The 15674-nt window shown below is 38.1% G+C and overlaps 3 protein-coding genes across 13 annotated transcripts in view; 2 read left to right on the top strand and 1 right to left on the bottom strand.

The window, feature by feature from the left end:
* The window catches only part of LOC111463838 (ETO1-like protein 1), a 5798-nt gene extending 619 nt beyond the window's left edge, over positions 1-5179 (top strand). The window contains exons 2-6 of one of the 2 annotated variants that reach the window (XM_023107777.1): positions 77-273; positions 363-2084; positions 2801-3092; positions 3662-3971; positions 4735-5179. In XM_023107777.1, coding sequence (XP_022963545.1) covers positions 146-273; positions 363-2084; positions 2801-3092; positions 3662-3971; positions 4735-4955 — 2673 coding nt within the window. In that variant the 5' untranslated portion in view covers positions 77-145 and the 3' untranslated portion in view covers positions 4956-5179. Of the gene's footprint in view, positions 1-71; positions 274-362; positions 2085-2800; positions 3093-3661; positions 3972-4734 lie in introns of both variants that reach the window. The other variant, XM_023107776.1, reaches the window with a different exon arrangement.
* Positions 5180-6659: 1480 nt separating this feature from the next.
* LOC111464064 (heat stress transcription factor A-6b-like) lies at positions 6660-8885 on the top strand. Of its 8 annotated transcripts, none has more exons than XR_002713988.1 (4): positions 6660-7376; positions 7548-8286; positions 8554-8614; positions 8695-8885. XR_002713988.1 is itself a non-coding variant. In XM_023108121.1 (4 exons), exons 2-3 carry the CDS (start codon positions 7074-7076, stop codon positions 8283-8285), a joined length of 1041 nt encoding a protein of 346 aa, XP_022963889.1. In that variant the 5' UTR covers positions 6665-7006; positions 7043-7073; the 3' UTR covers positions 8286-8321; positions 8425-8885. The 8 variants fall into 8 exon arrangements, 5 of the variants coding, with proteins under 5 accessions (XP_022963893.1, XP_022963892.1, XP_022963889.1 ...); XR_002713987.1 differs by having other exon boundaries at positions 8560-8614; XR_002713986.1 differs by having other exon boundaries at positions 6665-7376; positions 7548-8321; positions 8425-8614.
* A 3783-nt stretch (positions 8886-12668) lies between these two features.
* On the bottom strand, positions 12669-15083 carry LOC111464060. Of its 3 annotated transcripts, none has more exons than XR_002713985.1 (3): positions 14541-15083; positions 13648-13717; positions 12669-13116 (listed from the first exon to the last, which is right to left on the bottom strand). XR_002713985.1 is itself a non-coding variant. In XM_023108115.1 (2 exons), exon 1 carries the CDS (start codon positions 15024-15026, stop codon positions 14559-14561), a length of 468 nt encoding a protein of 155 aa, XP_022963883.1. In that variant the 5' UTR covers positions 15027-15078; the 3' UTR covers positions 13636-13717; positions 14541-14558. The 3 variants fall into 3 exon arrangements, 1 of the variants encoding a protein (XP_022963883.1); XR_002713984.1 differs by having other exon boundaries at positions 13636-13717; XM_023108115.1 differs by lacking the exon at positions 12669-13116 and having other exon boundaries at positions 13636-13717; positions 14541-15078.
* Positions 15084-15674: the final 591 nt, after the last annotated feature.

Genomic DNA, 15674 nt, shown 5'->3' on the forward strand with positions numbered 1-15674 from the left:
TGTTTTTTTTTTTTTTTTTTTTTTGGTCTCCAAACTATGTTTTAGTATTCTCTCATTTTGCTATTTGTTAGGTTAGTTCGATTGGGGAACGATAGCCATCTGACATTTTTGGAGATCTGGAAGTCGTGTTGATCTCTTGTGCGCTATGAGGACTTTCTTCCCTTCCGAGTCCTATAAAGAAACGCAGCTCAATGCTTTCTATCCACAGGCTTGGCTCCAGGTTGAAAGAGGGAAACTTTCCAAACTCTCGTTACAATCCTCTTCTTCGTCGATGTAAGATATTTTTTTTTTTTCATTATTATTTTGTTGTATAGTATTTACTTCAGAAATTTATATCCTTAGGGTTGATTAAATTTTTGTAGAGAATCTCTTATCAAGGTCCCCGATCCTCCAATTCTGCCGTACTTCAAACCTGTTGATTATGTTGAAGTTTTAGCTCAAATTCATGAAGAACTCGAGTCATGTCCCACCCATGAGAGATCGAATCTCTATTTGCTTCAGTTTCAGGTCTTTAGAGGGCTTGGGGAGGTTAAACTTATGCGAAGAAGCCTTCGCTCTGCTTGGCAGAAAGCTAGCATAGTTCACGAGAAGCTTATATTTGGAGCATGGTTAAAATATGAGAAGCGGGGGGAAGAGATTATCACCGACCTACTTGCGACTTGTGAGAAATGCGCTCAAGAGTTTGGACCTGTTGATATTGCTGCCCAATTCCCTGTAGATACTGGGGTAGATGCTGGAAATCCCAACGACCCTCATGCAGTTGATGGGAACCCAATGTCAAGACATGTCACTTTTAAAATTAGTGATGAGGAGATTGTTTGTGATAGGCAGAAAATTTCAGGTCTCTCAGCTCCTTTTCATGCTATGCTTAATGGGTGCTTCACTGAATCAAACCGTGAGGTCATTGATCTGTCTGAAAACAATCTTTCCCCTTCGGGTATGAGGGTTATAAGGGAGTTCAGCAACACAGGGAATTTGGATGAAGTTTCTCCAGATCTTTTGTTGGAAATATTGACTTTTGCAAATAAATTTTGTTGTGAAAAGCTCAAAGATGCATGTGATAGAAGACTAGCACCTCTTGCATCCACTAGAGAAGATGCTGTGGAGCTCATGGACTATGCCCTCGAAGAGAATTGTCATATTCTTGCTGCATCATGTCTGCAAACTTTTCTAAATGATCTCCCTGATTGCTTGAGTGATCATCGTGTGGTGGACATATTTATGAATGCTAATAAACAACAAAGGTCAACCATGGTGGGTCATGCCTCGTTTTCCCTTTATTGTTTATTAAGTGAAGTTTCCATAAACCTTGATCCTCGATCAGAGAACACTGCTTGTTTCCTAGAAAGGTTGGTGGAATTTTCTGAAACTGATAGGCAGAGACTCTTTGCTTGTCATCAATTGGGATGTGTAAGGCTCTTAAGGAAAGAGTATAATGAAGCCAAACGTCTATTTGAGGCTGCTTTTAGTGCAGGCCATATTTATTCAGTTGTTGGGTTGGCTCGCTTAAGTCACATAAATGGTAACAAGCAATGGTCCTATGACAAGCTGACCTCTGTTATCTCTACTGGTGTCCCACTTGGGTGGATGTATCAGGAGAGATCATTATATTCTGATGCCAATAAAAAATTGACAGATCTTGAGAAAGCAACTGGCTTGGATCCAACTCTGACTTATCCCTATATGTATCGAGCTGCTTCCTTAATGCGAAAACAGGATGTTCATGCAGCTCTTGCTGAAATCAACCGTATTCTTGGATTTAAACTTGCACTTGAATGTTTGGAACTCCGGTTTTGCTTCTACCTTGCCCTTGAAGATTATCAAGCAGCAATCTGTGACATTCAAGCCATTCTTACTCTCTCCCCTGATTATCGAATGTTTGAGGGTAAGGCAGCTGCATTACAACTCCGAACTCTTGTGCGTGAGCATGTTAACAATTGGACGACGGCAGATTGTTGGATTCAGTTGTATGATAGATGGTCTTCAGTTGATGATATCGGGTCTCTGTCTGTAATCTACCAGATGCTTGAGTCTGATGCAGCAAAAGGTGTTCTGTACTTCAGACAGTCCTTGCTTCTTCTACGGTATGCTATTAACCTCAGCCTGTGACTTCTTTTCATTTAGTTATTTTTGTTTTGTGGGCAACAATGATTGGCTTGTTGCAACTTTAAATAAGCAATTGTTAGATAAAAGAACCTTTTCTGACAGGTTAATTGGTTATCTATTTGTGTTTAGGATGACTTCTTTTCTTCATTTATTGGTATTGCTGTTTTTTTCTTTTTTTGACACAAAGCTTCAGATGGTTTTTGACGATTGTTTACTTACTGTAACTAGATTTTGGTAGATAGTTGGGAATATGCTAATTTTTTTTAGATAAGAGCATATGCTAAATCAGTAACTTTATTGGAAAATGTATGCATGCTGAATCCATAACCAACGACAAGACGGGCATGCTCTGGATTCAGCCTGGGGATTTCAAATTTATACTTGCTGAAATGAGGGGAGGGCTGAATCTACACTACATGAATAGGAGATTAGTTGGATTATTAGCCATTTCTGTTTGCTTAAATTCTTTGGTTCCTCTGCATAGCATTTCCTATGTACTTCAACTGATAAAATATAAAAGAATCAATAATATAGTCCCTTATTTTGTAACTTTGCCATGTTATTGCATATCCCTTCCTTCTCTGGCTCTCACTAAGTTCTGTGCAATACACATCTGTGAAGTGGGAAAGATAATCCTAGTGTGAGTTTTTTTTTCTCAAGTGATAGGTGAAGATTTCTTTCATTGACTTATCAGGTTGAACTGTCCTGAAGCTGCCATGCGGAGTTTGCAATTAGCTCGTCAACATGCATCCAGTGAACATGAGAGGCTGGTTTATGAGGGCTGGATCTTGTATGATACAGGTCATTGCGAGGAAGGGCTCCAAAAGGCTGAGGAATCAATTAAAATTAAGAGATCCTTCGAAGCTTTTTTCTTGAAGGCCTATGCACTGGCAGACTCTAGCCAAGATCCGTCTTGTTCTTCTACAGTTATTTCCCTCCTAGAAGATGCTCTGAAGTGCCCTTCGGATAGGTTGCGCAAAGGTCAGGTATGGTTTTCTCATAGCAGAATTCGACCAAGTGGTATGATTGTTGATAGGATTTGCCTCTTTTCGTACATTTCATTTATTAATTTAAAAATTGACCGTTGTGTTGGTTGCCATCCAGTAAATGCTGATGAGTCTGAATTGTATAACCAGTGAAGGACTAAATATATGTATATATGGAGTCTTAACATGAAAGTTTAATAATTATTATTTATTGATGCAATTGATACCAACCATGTGTTGTCCCTAAATCGTGGAAATAATAAAGGGCTTAGAGATAATGGGTTCAGACCATGGTGGCCTACCTAGGATTTAGTATCCTACAAGTTACCTTGGCAGTCAAGATGCACATAATCTAGTCCAGACAATCATGGATATAATATATATACCACATAAAATAATTCTAGCCAATATCTTCCTGATACAGAAATTGACTGATAACTGTAAGCTGTTATTTTCTTACTCAGTTTGCGTCTATGGAATGATAGTTGTGATGAGGCAGCTTGCCAACTAATCGTGGCTTGTATTGAAAAATTGTCTTTTAACTCGTGTAACTGCCCATTTCTTTTTAGGCTCTGAACAATCTTGGAAGTGTTTATGTTGACTGTGAGAAGCTAGACTTAGCAGCTGATTGCTACATTAATGCCCTCAAAATCCGTCACACTCGAGCGCATCAAGGTCTTGCTCGGGTTCATTATCTCAGAAATGATAAGGCTGCTGCATTTGAGGAGATGACCAAACTAATTGAAAAAGCGCGCAATAATGCATCTGCATATGAGAAGAGGTCTGAGTATGGTGACCGTGACTCGACCAAAGCGGATCTAGATATGGTTACTCAGTTGGATCCTCTTCGGGTGTACCCATACAGATACCGTGCTGCAGGTTGCTATATCCTTCCCTGATTTACTCTCGAGTTTATTCTTGAATTAGGAGTTAATTATTTGCACCATATTTCAAGCCATATTAAGCACCAAATTATTTGTTGAGAGAATGATACCTAACACTAATATGAATTATATATATTACTATGTCTTTGGCCAAGCTCATTGTGAAATCCCACGTTGGTTGGAGAGGAGAACGAAACACCTTTTATAGGGTGTGGAAACCTCTCCCTAGCAAAAGCATTTTAAAAACCTTGTGGGAAAGTTCGAAAGAGAAAGCCCAAAGAGGATAACATCTGTTAACGGTGGGCTTAGGCTATTACAAATGGTATCAAAGCCAAACACCGGGTGATGTGCCAGTGAGGAGGTTGAGTCCCGAAGGGGGTGGACACGAGGCGGTGTGCCAACAAGGACGCGGGGCCCTGAAAGATTTGGGGGGTCCCACATCGATTGAAGAAGAGAATGAGTGCCAACGAGGACGCTGGGCCCTAAAGGGGGGTGGATTGTGAGATCCCACATCGGTTGGAGAGGAGAACGAAACACCCTTTATAAGGGTGTGAAAACCTCGTCCTAGCATACGCGTTTTAAAAACCTTGAGAGGAAGCCCGATAAGAAAAGCCTAAAGAAGACAATATCTGCTAGCGGTGGGCTTGAACGGTTATACTCATTATCCATTTGACTTTTTAGACCCATTACTTTTCAGCCATTGCTAGGGATTTAGCCTTTTGTTTGTCAACTAAATGATTTCTTCTCTATGGGAGCAGTGTTGATGGATAGCCACAAAGTAGATGAAGCGATTGCAGAACTATCAAGGGCAATAGCATTCAAAGCAGACCTTCACCTTCTACACCTCCGAGCGGCATTCCGCGAGCATACTAAAGATGTATTGGGAGCTCTACGAGATTGTCGAGCTGCTCTTTCGGTTGACCCGAACCATCAAGAAATGCTGGAGCTTCATAGCCGGGTAAACAGCCATGAACCATGAGAGTGCAATATCATCAACACAATGTATACTAGAGCATGTGTATGTAACGACCAACCATTTCATAGATTCTTTTCCACCCCCCGTATTTCAGGTTTTGTAAGTTATAAATTTGTACGATTTTTGGTAATTATATTCAATTAATGTAAAATCATCAGCTTCCGTTTCTGTGTTCTTAATAATGTATTCTGATGAATCAGGGAAAATACTTGTAATTTACAATTTCATATCCTTTTCTCCAATTTCATACACCATAAGCCATACAAGAATTATTACTTTTAAATACTCTATTTTGTTTCACTTGCTTAATTTCAATTTTCTTTTTTTTTTTTAAAGTTATATTAAAAATTATATATCTTCCAAGATCTCATTCTAATAGTTACTTGCCTTTGATAGCTCGAAAATTATTGTTGGATCGCAGTTTGGAGTCCTAGCTCTTAGTAAAATTTGATAGAATATGCATGCACATTATCTTTGATTGTCATTCGGTTTAACTGGGGGTAGAAGTAGAAGGTAGTACTAAAGTTGAGTGGAAAGCCAGTTGACTGGACGAAGCCGCGAGAGTGGTACCAAATCGAGGCAAACTCTGAATACTAAATATGATTTCAAAATAACAAGGGTCAAGGTCGGCAAGTGAGACGATGGGGGATAAGGTTCATCGGCTAAGTGATAAAGGAGGTAGGGGTGTAGAGACAGTCAGGAGGAGAAGCAGCTACTCGTGAAAGAGTGCATAATAGCTCACTAATTGAGTGCTCTTTCTAAAATGAAGAGACAAAAGAAGGGGAGACTAAAAATAAGAATAGAAATATATAAGGAATAAATAAGAAAAAAATTATTAAACTTAAAAAAAAAATGTATTATTATAAGAACATTTAAAAATTCAGGATTTTTTTATAACTCTTTTTTTATAGAAGTTAAAATATAATATTGATATATAATTAAAAAGAATACTATATAACCGTATTAATGTTATATTCTAAAAAGAAAAAAAAAACATTTATTAGAGTAATAAAATAGATTTAAAATAAAAATAAAAATGATTGGAGTAGAGACAAGGCAAGCAGTTCCAGAAGCTTCTGGCAGAAGTGGGTATCTAGAATTTTCTTTTATTTTTTAAATTTTAAAATTTTTAAAATTTAACATTTAACGCTGTTGAAGCACTAAAGGACAAAGCTCCTTTTTGGTCCGTACAAAAATCAGGCGCCAGTTGCAGAGCTGCAGTTGGGACTTTGGAACACACAATTTATTTATATCACATTATTTGCCCTTCATTCTCTCTCCGCCTATTTCTTTTAAATTAATATAAAAAAATTTATTTTTTTCTCAAAAATATCATATTTCTATAAGATTTTCCAAAAAATATTTTTGACTCCGTCTTATCCTCTTTGGGCTTTCCCTCCCGAGGTTCAGCTCAAGCTTTTAAAACGCGTTTGTTAGGGGGAGATTTCCACACCTTTGTAAAGAATGTTCTGTTCTCCTCGGTGGGATCTCACAATCAACTTTCAAAAGGGTATTACTCTTACTTTAAAATTTTGAAGACCTCTTGTTTCAGCTTCCCGGTATAGTACTATTATCACCTCAACCGCCTTCGTCCGACTTACATGCGATAGTGATCAAGTCACATGTTAGAACGGGTTCATTCCAAATAAAATATTCATATTCTACAACGGGTTTTCACGGTTTAGAAAGTGATTCGAAACGGAGCGAGAGCGAGATAGGAAGAGGAGCTCCACAAATGAACAGATTTTTTTTTCTTTCGTTAATGGTTGCGATGTGAACAGACGTTTTTGATTTGATGAAGAATTGAAACCGCGTTTGTCCTCTCGCAATCATCACCATGGCTTTTCTGTCGTTTCCTCACCATAAAACGTCCTTCTCTATTGGATTCTTTTCAATTTCTCTGCCATTTTAGTTAATTGCCTCTCATCTTCATGGCTGCATCTCCCAACAGCACACCATTCTCCTATTCCCAATTCCCATAATCACGTCACCTTTCTCCTTTCCACTTCGTAATTTTCGTCAATTTCTGTTCATACGCTTCTACGATCATTCTTGGATTCAATATTGTAAGAATCGGACTCCCATTTCTCCCTCTTTTTATGTTTTGCAGTTGTTGCATCGATGAATCCTCAATATCCAGTGAAGGAGGAGGACTGGGGCTCAAGTTCGCCGGAGGTACGCGGCGGTTATGGCTTCCCAGCCACGCCCCAGCCGATGGAAAGTCTTTACGACGGTGGTCCTCCGCCATTTCTGATCAAGATATTCGACATGGTGGAGGATCCGATTACCGAACACATTATCTCTTGGGGCAGGGGAGGAATCAGCTTCATCGTTTGGGATCCCCAAGCCTTCTCCGCTAATTTACTGCCTCGATTCTTCAAGCACAATAACTTCTCAAGCTTCATCCGGCAGCTCAACACTTACGTAAGTTTCCAATTCTCTTCAATATTGCATCGAAGATGGTCTGAGTTCTTGAATTTTGTGTTCAACTGGTTGTGGTTTCTGTTGCTTTCTGAATTCTGTATTGCCATTTTTGTTCTGTTCTAGAGTTCTTTTAGTTGGGGAGGGAGTTTTTAGTATGAACTATGATTCCAGGGTTTTAGGAAGATTAATCCAGAGAGATGGGAGTTTGCCAATGAAGGATTCTTGAGGGGCCAAAAGCATCTTCTTAGGACAATTAGGAGAAGAAAACCACTAGCATCACCCTCTGAGTCTCTGCCTCTAGAACAAGAACCAGGTCCTTGCGTTGAAATCGGTCGATTCGGGCTTGACGCCGAACTCGACCGGTTGAAACGGGACAAGCAAATGGTGATGATGGAGCTAGTTAAGCTGAGACGTGAGCAGCAGAATACAAGAGCCTACCTACAAGCAATGGAGCAAAAGCTGCAAGGGACAGAGATGAAACAGCGACAGATGATGAAATTCTTAGCAAGAGCAATGCAGAATCCAGACTTCATTCAGCAACTAGTGCACCAGAAGAAGAAAAGGGAGGTTGAAGAAGCAGCAACAAAGAAGAGGAGATGGCCCATTGATCAAGGACCAAGCAGCTCCAGAGGCAGTGAAGAAGGAACCTCAAACCCCATTAAGATTGAGCCTCTGGAGTTTTGTGGATATGAAGTATCTGAACTGGAAGCACTTGCTATGGAAATGCAAGGACTAGGGAAGGGAGTTAAGAAAGAAGCAGAAGTAAAGGAAGAGCTGCAGGGTCCAGAGAGCGAAGATACAGAGCTGGATGAGGGGTTCTGGGAGGAGTTTTTCAGTGAAAGAATAGAAGAAGACGATGTGAAAGCGTTGAGCCATCGCTTCGACTGTTTCGGTTCGACCCGAAAGTAAGGTAGCTGGAAAACACACTATCTCCATTTCTTCTGGGTAAGTAAGAAAGCAAACAAACAAGTTTTTGTCCCATATTCCAATTCCTTAATCAAACATTCCTCCAAAACCCATAACTCTCAAACTCTCTAATCATGAACAGGATGGGAAATCATGGCAAGCACAGAATTAAAAGGGAAACTGTCTTTTCCTCTCTCTTTATCTCTCTCTATGCCCTTTATTTTCACACAACAAAGCTGCTCCTCATTTTTTGCGTGGTGGGTTTTTGAAGCTGCAGGTAAATTTAGGTGGAGAGGGAGGCCACGGGAGGCAGAGGATGATACAGAATCAAGGTGTGTTCTCTGCTTCACCGTGGATTACTGCATAAAGTTTGTATGTTTGTTGCAGTAAAAGAGAGAGTGTTTGTGGCCAGAAATGAGGGAAGAGGATGCAGCAGAAGCAGCCAAGATGGAGGAGGGCCCAAGCTGGTGAGCAGCAGCAGTTGGTAGTTAAGTGGGTCGGTGTGGCTGTTTGTTGGTTTGAAATGAATTGGTCGGTGTTGAGCCTGAGTTTTCGTTGTCAACCCACTTCCAAAAAATCCCAGATATTTCCCCATTCCTTTCACCGTCCTTCTTGCAACCCATATGCAAATGCTACTCATTGCTCGTCCCACTACTTTTTTTTTTTTTTTTTTTTTTTTTTTTTTTTTTTTTTTTTTTTTTTTTTTTGTTTCTCTTTTTTTTATCGTTGTTTATATATTTATAAACTTCTCCCACTTTTTTCGGATCAATCGATCCTTATGTGAGATCTCACGTCAGTTACACAAGGTAACCAAACATTTCATACAAAGATGTGAAAATCACTTCCTATCTGTTTTAAAACCTTAAGAGGAAGCCCAAACAGGAGTAGATTGTGAGATTCCACATCGGTTGAAAAGGGGTACTACGCATCCCTTTGAAACCTCTCCCTATTGAAACCTCTCCCTAATACACCCATTTTAAAATCTTACGAGGTTTTGTTATTTATTTTAACTAATATTTCCAAACCAAAACTAAAACATGTTCTTTGAATAAGAATTCAATTTTTTTTTAATATAGAATAGTTAAAATTAATAAGAAATTTGAGGAAAGAATCTCAAATTTTAAAAACTAAAAAAATAAAAAATTCGCAAAATATGATTTAGATTATTATTTTTATTTAAAATATAATATTATTAAAATCAATATTTAGAGGTTAAAATGTCAGTTTGAAATCTCATAAACTATATATATATATATATTATTAATATTAAAATAATTTATCATAACTATTGGCATATTAATATAGAAACAAAAAACATATTAAAATTATTTGGAAAATAAAACGTAAATTGTTTTTAAAAAAATTAAAAATTTATTCAAATTTTAAGGAAAAAAAAAAAGAAAGCAAACATTTTCCTCCATAATTTAGTTTTATTTATTTTTTAAAAATAGTTTAATAATTATAATCTTTACTAACTAGCTGAGCTAGGTTGGTGAAGAGTAAATAATAAAATATAAAATAAGGTAAAGTACCTGAGGAATTTGGAGTGTTGTATTCCAATAAGTATGGATCCCCCAAGCTTCACATGATCCCTGTTTTCTTCTTCTATCTATATCTCAACTTCTCAACCAACCAAATGAAGAACCAAAAACAACATACAAACTTACACAATGTCACTCTCACCACCATAAATACACAAACAACTTGATCACTGTTTTCTTCTTCATTAAACAAATGGGTTTCTCACCTCCCATTTTCATCCATCCTTTTCAGTTCATGGAAAAAACCAGGAACACTCATCAACAAATCCCTTCTTTTCACTCAGATGAGAGTAAATAACGATAATGTTGTAGGGTTAGGCGGGTTTTCTAGTGAGATTAGTCGAGATAGCGAGCAAGTTAGTCCAGACAGTCACGGATATCCAAAAAAAAAAAAAGAAAGAGAAAAAGTAAGAAAAAAAAGAGTGAAAGTCACATGCATGATTTGGGTTTGGGTGGGTTATGAAGATGCCGAGTCTTACTTTCGTTCTCCATGCATATGGTCCCCTGACTTCGTGTTCTGATGTCTCGATTTCCTCTGTTTCGTGGAAGATTTTACAATGAGAGAGTTGCATAAAGTGAAAAAGCTTAAAAGGGAAAGCCCAAAGAAGACAATATCGGCTAGCGGTGGGTCTGGGCTGTTACAAATGGTATCAGAGCCAGACACTAGGCGATGTGCCAACGAGGAGGCTGTTCCCTGAAGGGGGTAGACATGAGACGGTGCGCCAGTAAGGACGCTGGGCCCTGAAGGGGGTGAATTGTGAGAACCCACATCAGTTGGGGAGGAGAATGAAACACATCCTTTGTAAGGGTGTGGAAACCTCTCTCTAGCAAAGCGTTTTAAAAACCTTGAGGGAAAGTCCAAGGAGGACAATATCGGCTAAGAGTGGGCCTGGGCCGTTCTTTGGACCATTGCCACTCTGCCATATATCTACCTTTTCTTCATTTTTTTACTTTTTCATTTTCAAACCCCTTCACATACACTTCACCAACAAAAATTGAGACTTCCCCCTCTATTTATATCCCCTCATCTTCATTCAAACAATAACACCAACTCTCAAACTTTGCCGTGCATCACCAGCAGTTGAAGCTGCCAGCATGATCTAACCTTCTTCTTGCTCTTCACACAAGGAAAGATCAGATCATATGGTAGCTTCACCTTTTGATGGTATCACGAGAAAATCGAATTACGACACAACCAACCACCTTCTCTTGCCTACAACCATCAATCTTACTACTTTCAAACACTTCCCCATCTCTTCTTCCTTGCAGAGTTCATCTTATTTTAGCAAATTCTTCTACACCTAAACAACCATTTGTGAATATCTCTTCTTGTTGCAGGTTGGTTTATTTGGTCGTGTCATCGACAATAATGATACACATATTTTCTAGAAAGGGTAGTGGGCGATAGCAATGGAGATTCTTGAGCTTCGCCTAAAAATGGCGTAGGAAGCAGATCTGCACTAATGCTTGCCTCTCTGCTCTGGGAATCTGTTAGGGTTTTGAGTGACAGAATTTCTCTTATCCAAAGAGGTTTTGGTGCTTTTGAGATCCCCTTCTCCATGCTTATTGCTTTGAAGTTCTACAAACATTTATTTATTATTTTTTTCTGCAATATAATATAGGCAAGTTTAAAGCTCCTGTCCTCTGGGATGGTGATTGGAATGCTTTGTCCCCTAATGGGATATTTTTATTTTATTCGGAGGAAGCATAAAAAATGAAAGAACAGTGTTTATACGTTATTGGAGGCATTATATATTCCCTTATTCCCAAACATGAACAGTCCTGAATCTTTGTTTTCAGCCTTGTTTGAATGAAGGACTCGAGACGACCTATATTCCATGGGTACATAAGCCGAATGTTCGTTCTAAGCTATGATCCTATGAATTTGTTAATCCCATGGCTACATAAACTTTAGGCTAAAAATACAGCATGAATCCAGTTTTCTATAATTCATTTGCAGCACAATCCACACATTTAGCTTCAAACTTCACAATCCTAAGCTAATTAAAATCAATTAACTAAAGCAAACTACTTTTTCTAATTAATATTCAACGAATTCCCTTTGTCATTCATCGTTCTTCTGTTAAGAGTGAAACTCAAAACAACAAAACAACAAAACAACGAACTAACCAACCTGGGTATAGCTTAGAAAATTAGAACATATACCGTCGATCAAGAAGTCAAATGTTAGAAAAAAGAAAACCATTCAAGAACAATGATGAAGTTAGTTTTTATGATTGTGTGCAAATGATTGGTTTAATAGGAAGAATGTCATATTCAATTACCTCCTTCCCACCTAGAGCAAACATATCCGACCGAATCTCATACCAGCCGATGAAACCATCGACAGCATTGACTCGAGGAATAGGAGAATGTTTTGAGGTGTTTGAGTGTTCATAGGAGGAGCTGCCTGTCTGAATCTTAGACTAGGTTGTCTGTTTACGAGGAGCCTTTTATTTTGGGCTTTGCTTTTCGTATGGCACATTTCTATTCTAAAGTTTGGTCTTTCATTAAAAGAAGAAAAAAGAACCCACATTGTATCTAAATTACAAGCATCTAATTCTTTTCCCTAAAAAATGTGCCTACAGTGGTGTGTTGTCACGAATATCGACACGCATACATATTGTACCTTCAGATATATCATGGAAACGAAATTAAGCATATCATTTTCATCATACTCACATTGATTTAACCACAGTTGCCACAAAGGATCAGAAAAAAAATTAAGCATTGAGAAGCTGCTTTCATTTGGATGCTTTGTCCGCCGTTCTATCAAACATTGAGACCACGTAGTCATCACTTAATTATAAGGATTTCATCCAGAAGGATTGGGCTGAATCAGCACTAGATCAAAGAGCCTAGTTCAAGCTGTTAGGCTGAAATATTAATTTCGATACACGTGATTCAACGCCAAGACAGTTCATATAAAATCGAGAGAAAACAGTATTGCAGGAATTCAAACTCATGATTTCTACCTCGATAATGTAACAGCTCAAGTCCACCGTTAGCAGATTTTTCCTCTTTGGGCTTTCCTTTTCGGGCTTCGCCTCAAGGCTTCAATACGTGTCTGCTAGGGAAAGGTTTCCACACCCTTATAAAGGGTGTTTCGTTCTCCTCCCCAACCGATGTGGGACATCACAGATAAATACTACTAGATCTAAGAGTTCAATATTCAAGCTATTAGTCCAGGTAACTCTAACATGAAGACTGCCTTGATGAGTTGATTTTGATCCTACCGACGCAGTGCATTAGGTGGATGACATCAAAAGCCATGAAGAAATGGGAAATCCATCCTAAGGAGAACAAAATATTCCATTAGAAAGATACCCTTCTAATTCATCATCTTCCATAGGTTTTCTTTTAATTAATAAGTACAGACTGTCCTCTTTGGCTTTCCCTTTTGGGCTTCCTCTCAAGGCTTTAAAACGTGTCTGCTAGGAAGAGATTTCCACACCCTTATGATAAGGATCACAGTGTTCGAAATTCCAACTTGACCTATTACACAATCCAAGACCAAGAAGATTCAATAAGCATTCATTCTTCATCTACAAATTGGATAGGCTCGGTTCAACCATCATTTCATGTGATACAAGCTGATTCGATTGAGGAAGAACCATTTGGAACACCGTGATCCTTATCATTTATAAAGGGTGTTTCGTTGTCCTCCCCAACCAATACGGGATCTCACAAATTCCAACAAATAGTTAACAAATTAACTATAGTATGCTAAAATTAATTTGGCTAAACATAAGTCAGTATACCACTTATGTAATTAACCAACCAGAAATAAATGCTTGTGAACCTGGAATTACCAAGAAACTGACCCGGATTGTGGTACATGAACATGTATGGCCGTCCGAACAGATATTTCCAATAATTAAGCACGGAACTAGCCTGTACATGAACACGAAGAACGATTCAATTATATTGTTTTCAGTAATCAATACAATGCCACTTGACAACAGTCACGTAAATGCATCATAATCTTGGATGCTAATGTTTTGCGCGGTAATGCCATATACAACCTTCAAAGCTCTGATACCACTTATGGTGGTGGAATGTCATAAGCAAAATGTTTTAATACCCAATTGTTGGAGCAGAATGCCACAACAAAAAAATGTTATGATACCACTTGTCGTGCCATAATGGCACAACCAAAGAGCTCTGATACCCAATTGTTGTAGTCCAAATGCGGAAGCAAAATCGATTGCACTCACACACCCACAAACAGAAATTAAGCAAAGAGACACAAAGATTTACGTAGTTCGGAGAAAAGAAATTCCCCTACATCTATGGGTAGTAGCCAATCACTATAACCAAAGTATCCATGGGTAGTAGCCAATCACTATAACCAAAGTGTTTACAAGTGTATCTTTCACACTCTCACACTACAAAGTCTCTTACAAAGTTCCTCCCAATTGCCTCTAGGCAAATACAAAAGAACAATGACTTCACAATACTCCACATGACTCCGCACCTAAAAACAATGCTAAACAAGCTTATATATAGGCATAACAATACTAATTCTCATACGTGGAATATTCATCTTCATAACAATTTACAACAACTAAGATGAACGAAAGTCCTGAAATGATATTTATAGCTCATGGTTCGACAATTGATCATGAAAACAGATTCATCAGCATGTAACAGCAGCCAAACCACAATGTGAATTATCATGTATTGAGTTTATCAATAAGAGAACAAGGCGATATACCTCTACATTGTCCACTGATCAGACCTTTTGAAAAATTCCAATTCTAGCATCCATGAACGGCTTAGAACACTTCTCCTTCGCGAAACCAACACACTTCTCCTTTGCAGCAGCCAAGCAAGCCTCCATTTCTCGCTCTTCGCACATCTCCCTCGCCTTCAAATCCAACCCCTTCTTCGATTGCATCAAAAATCCCCACCACCGCGGCTTGCATTTGTCGGAAGCAATTATTGAACAGCCAATCCTCGCGCCGGCCTCGCACTGTTCAATAATCTTCAACTCGCATATTTTGTATGCAGATTCCCACGCTTGGGGATCCCTAAATGCAAGCATGGACGGACCTGCCGAGGGATTTTCGGATTGACCGGCTCGAATTGGCCCACGAAGAAGAGGAATTGGGCGTCCGAAGGTGATAACTGTCGAAGAGGCAGAGTACTCGTCGGGATTCTGAGGTTGTGAGGACTCCATCGGTGAGCTCAGAAAGCTCATCGTCGCTTTTGTATATATATATCTATATATATATATAGATATATATATGTATATATGTATATATATGTATGTATGTGTGTATGTACATACATATATACATTTAGTTTGAAACATACGACATTGCCACAAATTTTCATCCAAAATTCCAATTTTTTAAAAATTAGTTGTTATTATTATTATTATTATTTGTAATTTAGCATATTAACTAGATAAATACTTTTACTCATAATAATAATTGGTGCAATTAATTTATTGTTAATTATATATATACAAAATTATTCGACGAGTTTAGATAAAATTTTACTTTAAAAACTAAATTTAAGATTTATTGAAAGTGGACGATTGAAAATATATAATAAGATGGAGTGAAACTCAAAATACATCGACTAGAATGATATTTAATCCATTTTTAGCTAAATGTATAGAATTAGAAACTCGAACACATGACCCCTTGAGTCAAAAGTATGTGTTTTAACATATTTTGAATTGATTTTAAATGTTCATCGAACTTGTTTGATGGTTAGTAACCTAACCATAAAATGAGGTGTAATTGAGTTAAGTTTATTTATATATTTAACACTTGTTATCTCTTCACCGAGTCTACTGTTCTTCAAGTAATTGAATGAAAGAGAAGAAAAGATCGAGACC

This window comes from Cucurbita moschata, unplaced genomic scaffold, assembly GCF_002738365.1.
Source record: "Cucurbita moschata cultivar Rifu unplaced genomic scaffold, Cmos_1.0 Cmo_Scf00029, whole genome shotgun sequence".
NCBI lineage: Eukaryota > Viridiplantae > Streptophyta > Magnoliopsida > Cucurbitales > Cucurbitaceae > Cucurbita > Cucurbita moschata.